At 40.7% G+C, this 6,000-nt stretch overlaps 1 protein-coding gene across 2 annotated transcripts in view; it reads left to right on the top strand.

Moving 5' to 3' along the window:
* The first annotated feature begins 4,079 nt into the window (after positions 1-4,079).
* The window catches only part of il1rapl1b (interleukin 1 receptor accessory protein-like 1b), an 84,567-nt gene continuing 82,646 nt past the window's right edge, over positions 4,080-6,000 (top strand). For both annotated transcript variants that reach the window (XM_073826051.1, XM_073826050.1), the window contains exon 1: positions 4,080-4,356. In XM_073826051.1, coding sequence (XP_073682152.1) covers positions 4,217-4,356 — 140 coding nt within the window. In that variant the 5' untranslated portion in view covers positions 4,080-4,216. The remainder of the gene's footprint in view (positions 4,357-6,000) is intronic.

The raw sequence follows: 6,000 nt of genomic DNA, 5'->3' as shown, positions 1-6,000 counted from the left end.
CTCTCTCTCTCTCTCTCTCTCTCTCTCTCTCTCTCTCTCTCTCTCAGCTTTATCTCCTCAGTTAAACTGCTGACATTTTCAACATCCCAGATCTGAAATGAAAAAGCTATTGGTTGCCCACAGGATGTTTTTACAGCGTTTATGCCGTGTATGAAGTGACTCTGATCTGCCAGACAAACCTCATCAGTTTTACATTCTGAAGCTGACCATAGTTATCACACAATACCCTCAGTCGCCATCTTATTTGATGTTTTGGCATTGAAACCTTTTTTTTCTGCAGCATTTGGGCTTTAGCTTTTCAGTGTGAATAACTCCTTAAAGTTAGGATAACCTCCATGCTGTGTGAAATCACCAAATGTAAGATGTTTAATGAATTAATGCATTAATGAATTGGGTTTGTTTCAAATGTCATCTACAGCTCTTGTTGACTGAAAGTTTTGTCTTCTCTTCCAGGTCAGGTTAGTCAAATGGTTTTCAGCAAAAAAAATAATCAAACGAACGCTTCTAATGCCTTTTAGGAAAACAATGTGATTGTAAGCTGACTGTGCTTAATAGATAGATTTATTATTAAAATATGTCAGGGTTGTAACTGTTGTATTACACTTCTCTCATTTTATTTTGAAGACAATAAAATATTTGAGAACTACTTATGAATCTTTGAAGAATTACACTAACGAAGTTCTTAGAATTTATTGCAGGAAATTTCTTGAGATCAGTTCTTAAGCCGATTGTTGTGAATCCAGCCCCAGGTCCTGAAAGCCTCTGCTGATGCTTCATTAGATCCTTCAGAATGATGTTGAGAGGAGAAACAGCCAGTATTGTGACTCACATGTCTTTATGTAAATCAGCTTTGGAAAAAAACGCACATGCTTCACACAAAAAAAGAGAAATATAACAGCTGAAGATTGGAATCAAGGGTCTGTATTTGGTCTGAGCCAGATTTACTAAACAGGACAAACTAGCTTCAGAGCACAATTCTGTAAAATAAAAAGTGATTTTCTGACAATGCGGACATTACAGAACACAGACGCAGCCAGATCATTTCCATAACGACCAGCACCATCTACCAAGAGCAGCGCAAATTAACGCCTGCTTTAAGACATGCTTTTTTTAGGCATTAAATAATGGCGCAAATACCAGTAATTTATTAACGAGCACAAACACAAGGTCAAGCGCAAAAATGACTGCCCAGCACTAATTCTTCACTGCACGTCTTTAGTAAATCCTGACAGTACTATTTTAACTGCAAAAGATGGTTTGCATCTGGCCCTCTGTCTCTGGCCAAATAAATGTCCCGTTCTGAGACGTTTAAGTTGATGTGTAATGAACGTACATGCAGAAGTGTAGCCGACAGTAGGATAATTAACAGAAATAATCATATTTTAGCCATCTTTCCTTTCACACTGCAAAAGCCTCATGAAGTTCTTTATACCACTGCAATGAGCCTTAATTAGCCCCCCCCACGGGCTGCCACGGCAACCAGTCCCCTCCCGTCGCCATGGCAACAGAGACCCGTAACACTTTAATAAGTGGGTTTTTTGCTGTCAGTGTTTGTAAATGTCACCTGACACCAGCTGCACCGCCGGCGTCTCCAAAAGATCTCTGCCAAAACCCATCAGGGATTGCTCCGTCCCCTCCACTCGCAGCACGAACGTCCGGCCGAACGCGTCCTTCACGGAGAGGCTCTGCTGAGATTTGATAGGATTTAGATTTGACTCGCTGTCCGGCAGACTCTGACTTTCTCTGCGTGCTAAATGAGTCGTCGTGTTTTATTTCGGGGATTTGGCGCTCGGAGAGAGAGAATGCGAGGGATAAATAATGCGACATGCTTCTCTCGGTGTTAATTAGCTGCTGCGCTGTTTCTTTAGTAAATAAAACATTGAGGGAGACACAATTAGCCGAGCCTGTCGAGCTCTCAGCATCTGTCTGCAGCAGCTGTTTCAGACAGACAGAACGTGGGATAATGGAGGAGGAGGAGAGATGCTGGACGAAAAGCCGCTGGGACGCTTCGCTAGACCTAGCGGATAACATTAGAAGCGGTGCGGAATTACAATTGACAAATTACAAATGTGTGGAGTTATGGACAGTCTGCAATTTATAATTCGTCAGCGACGTGTGTCATCATTGTCAATTACCACAGAAGCTCAGTTTGTTTTAACACGCAAAATAAACCCGTGTGCAGTAATGCGCGTGGAGCGAGGCCTTCCGGCGGGTCTTACTCGAGTTCTTCAGTAGAAACGTCTCTTGTGAGCTGTATTTGTCTCTGAACTGTCATGCTCGTGTGCTGCGGATGAGTTTTCTCCAGCTGTATCTCAGTTTTCTCCTGCTGAGTTCGTGAAGCACGAGGTCAATGCCTGATGATGTCACAGCGGTTCGTCTCACGTTAGCGCACAGACTGTGATGTTGAAGTCTTGTGGCGCTGTGTTTGAGCTTCTATCTCTGCAGTGACTCCATTACTGTTCATGTGATTCTTCCAAACCCAGTCTGAATTATTTTCAGTGTAAATCACCATCATGTCACAGATGCCGCAGACAGAGCAGAGTGTGTGTTTGCTGTAAACCCAGAACATTCCTGTAGATTTTCATTTCAAATCACACACACTGTAAAAATGTTTTTTCAAAGTTGTAAATAAAACAAAGATTACTGGAGTATGTTTTAGAAGAAATACTATTTCAGTGTTTCTACTTTAAAAAAAATGAGTGTTACTTGCTGCTTCTTTGTAATTATTTGTGAGATTTATTAGCAATTTCTGAGTGAAAGTTTGAAAGGGAATCCACACCATCTCTGTAAGCGCATGTTCAGTGGCACATGACGCTGGTGTCTGTTGTCATGGTCTGCCTGTAGGTTGTTGTGATGTGAGTGTTGTTTGCTTTAGTGAGGGAAAGATGAGATGCTGAGTAGCTGATCTGAGTGTGAGTATGAGTGAGCGTGACTTTCCTCTGGTCTCTTACTGGGTCACAGCTGCTCAAATACCCCTGCATGATCACTCAACTGCTGTTCTCTCTCACACACACACACACACACACACACACACACACTGGTATTCTATCATTATGGATTCATTCCATAGGTGTGGATCTAGAGTTGGCAAAAGTGCACACATCCTTCACTCAAGTAGAAGTACAGATATTCCTGTTTAAAATTACTCTGGTAAAAGTGGAAGTACTGACTACACCTTTTTACTCAAGTTAAAGTAAAGAAATATGGACTCTGACATGTACTTAAGTAGAAAGTACCCATTACTACTAACTGTTTTAGTGTCACACTGGTAACTGGACCTTACATCATATTGATTACATTAATACAAAATAATTTACATTTAAAATGACAATTTTGTTAGCTAATGAATGTATCAAGGCTGAACAACCACCATGTAGAACGGAGCCGGACTGGGAAAAAAAATCAGGCTGGGAAATCTCACACTCATCTAGGCCATCCCATACACCCACAATACATTCTGAAACCACAGACAACGCTATTTTTTGAATGGCCATCATATTTAAAAAAGGTTTAAAACCTCATGCTGGGGCTGTGCAACATACTTACATCACGGGAATATCTTTTCAGAAAAATCCTAATGCTGAAAACATTATTGGATTATCATTATCATATTATTCTCTTACCAAAATTAACCATGTTTTACTACAGTAAAAGTACAGTAACCATGTTTTTTTTTTTTTTTTGGTGGATTGATTACAATCGGTTTAATTTACAACCATAGTTTTACATGCATTTCATGGTCAGACTATGGTTAGTGTAGTGTAAACCTAGCCCTCAAACAAAACTACAGGCATTTTTAGATTCTTGGAACAGTTCATTATCTACGATTTAAGCTTATTTCCACATTGGGACCAAAAAATGTCACCACAAAGTCAGACTTTACTAATATAACTATATTTGTGGGGACATTTGGCCCACATAACATTATGATTACCAGTACACACACACACACACACACACACACAATGGTAATCTGTGTCTGTCTGTATTATTTAATGTATGAAGGCCTCATGCTGTGTTGTCAGATGCCGTTCGTCAGTCCAGTTGTATTGATGCTGTGTTCTCTGTCTCCACAGTGGACGGCTGTACGGATTGGTCTGTGGACTACCTGAAATACAAAGTTCTGCTCGGGGAGCCTGTGAGGATTAAATGCGCTTTATTTTATGGATACATTCGTGCGAACTACACACACGCTCAGAGCGCCGGACTCAGTCTGATGTGGTATAAAAGCACCGGCCACGGAGACTTCGAGGAGCCCATTTCATTCGACGGCAGCCGCATGAGTAAAGAAGAGGACTCCATCTGGTTCAGACCGACCGAGTTACAGGACGCCGGACATTACTCCTGCGTGTTGAGGTATGAGCTGCATTTTTCCTCTGTGTGTGTACTTTCTGACTATACTTGTGAAGGCCAAATGTCCTCACTTATATTGTGAAACACTTTCACTACCCACTAGTGAGACATTTGACTGGTCGTCACTAGTTAAAAAGGCTTATAAATCAGCCAAACGATGTTGTTGATGGAAGTCCAGTGTTGTGGCGGTAGTTTTCCTGAATTGTGATCTCTCTCATTGTGAATCTGTATTATGAGCTGGTATGGGGATTTGATTTGGGCTGATGGTCACATCCATTTACAGTAATCAGGAGCAACGCTAACTCAATCAATAAGACCTCATCTATCTGTCCTGTAAGACAGACAGAGACAGAGGAGAATGGACTTGTGTCTGGTGTATTAATACTCATCAGAAAAATTGACAGCTGTGAGTGAAGCGCACGATGAAGAGAGATGAGATCAGATCATACCATATCGAGATGCTTTCATTCCACTGTTCTGATGCCACACTTTAACCATTTATGATTTGTGTTCAATAATGAGATTTTACACATTTTCAATTCAGGTCACATCTCTGGACCAAATAAAAGATTCGAGAGCCGGCTCTTCTCACGTGATTATGTTTGCGAACGGCAGAATCCACCGGAAACAGGGAAAGCGTGCTGTACGTTAGCATGTCGTAGCACATCGTTAACCTCGCAGGTAAAGGCCATTTCCTGTCAATGGCTCATTAGGTTCCCCCATTAGGAGAATAAGATGTTTAAGACTCTCTCTGAACTGAAACATCCTTTGATCTTAAGTGAAACACTGTTACAAATGATGAAGGAGAATTTCAGTGGAGTTTAAAAGAGCGTGTTCATCACAACACAAGCGCATTACTGTACCTCGTTCCTGCCGCTCTGATATCTACATCAGATCACGTGACGCTTCAGATCGAATTCTCGAGGATCTTTCTCTCTGCCAAGGTAGAGATGCAGGGAAGCTTTAGAATATTATTCTGTATTATTAAGTTTGTAATGTTTTTCTTTTCTGCCACCTACTGGACACGCTGATGTTACTGCACACTCACAGTTGGTTAGTTAATATCAGAAAGAAGCGGCTGATAGAGGCACATGTCTGGAATCTATAGATCAGACGACATATTGATCATGAGTTTCCATAGCACAAACAGAATGACAGCGACAAGACACAAATAATACAAAGAATAAAAATAGCATAAATAAATAGGAAATAACAATATAATAATGTAATATTGCGTCTATGTAACAGTTTGACAGCACGAGTGTGTAAATAAACAAAATAACAGTGGAGTGTGTTCAAAAGCCGTCTTTTGTGCAGAACTACTTCCCTCCGCCACGGATTCAAATTAAAGTTTGACAGTTGAACAGCTCACAAGCCTCCGTTACTAATTCCAAAACGTCACTGTAGAACTAGTAATGAAGGAATGTTGAGATGCTTCATTAACAGCTTATTGTAAAAGCTCACTGTATTATCAGAGAGAGATGGACTGAGCGAGTGTGATTAACGCACCTGCATCTGATCAGAGCATTCATTATTTATATTCACGATGAAACATTCATTTGAATGTCTGCTGAGGAAAGCGTTATCTTTGTTGTAACATTAATATCGTTTCATCTGTTAAGAGTGATTTTGCTGCTCAGTGCATTT

The sequence above is a fragment of the Garra rufa genome, chromosome 20 (genome assembly GCF_049309525.1).
Source record: "Garra rufa chromosome 20, GarRuf1.0, whole genome shotgun sequence".
In the NCBI taxonomy this organism is placed as follows: Eukaryota; Metazoa; Chordata; class Actinopteri; order Cypriniformes; family Cyprinidae; genus Garra; species Garra rufa.
The sequence above is the reverse complement of the archived record's forward strand: the minus strand, read 5'-3'. Positions and strand labels throughout refer to the sequence as shown.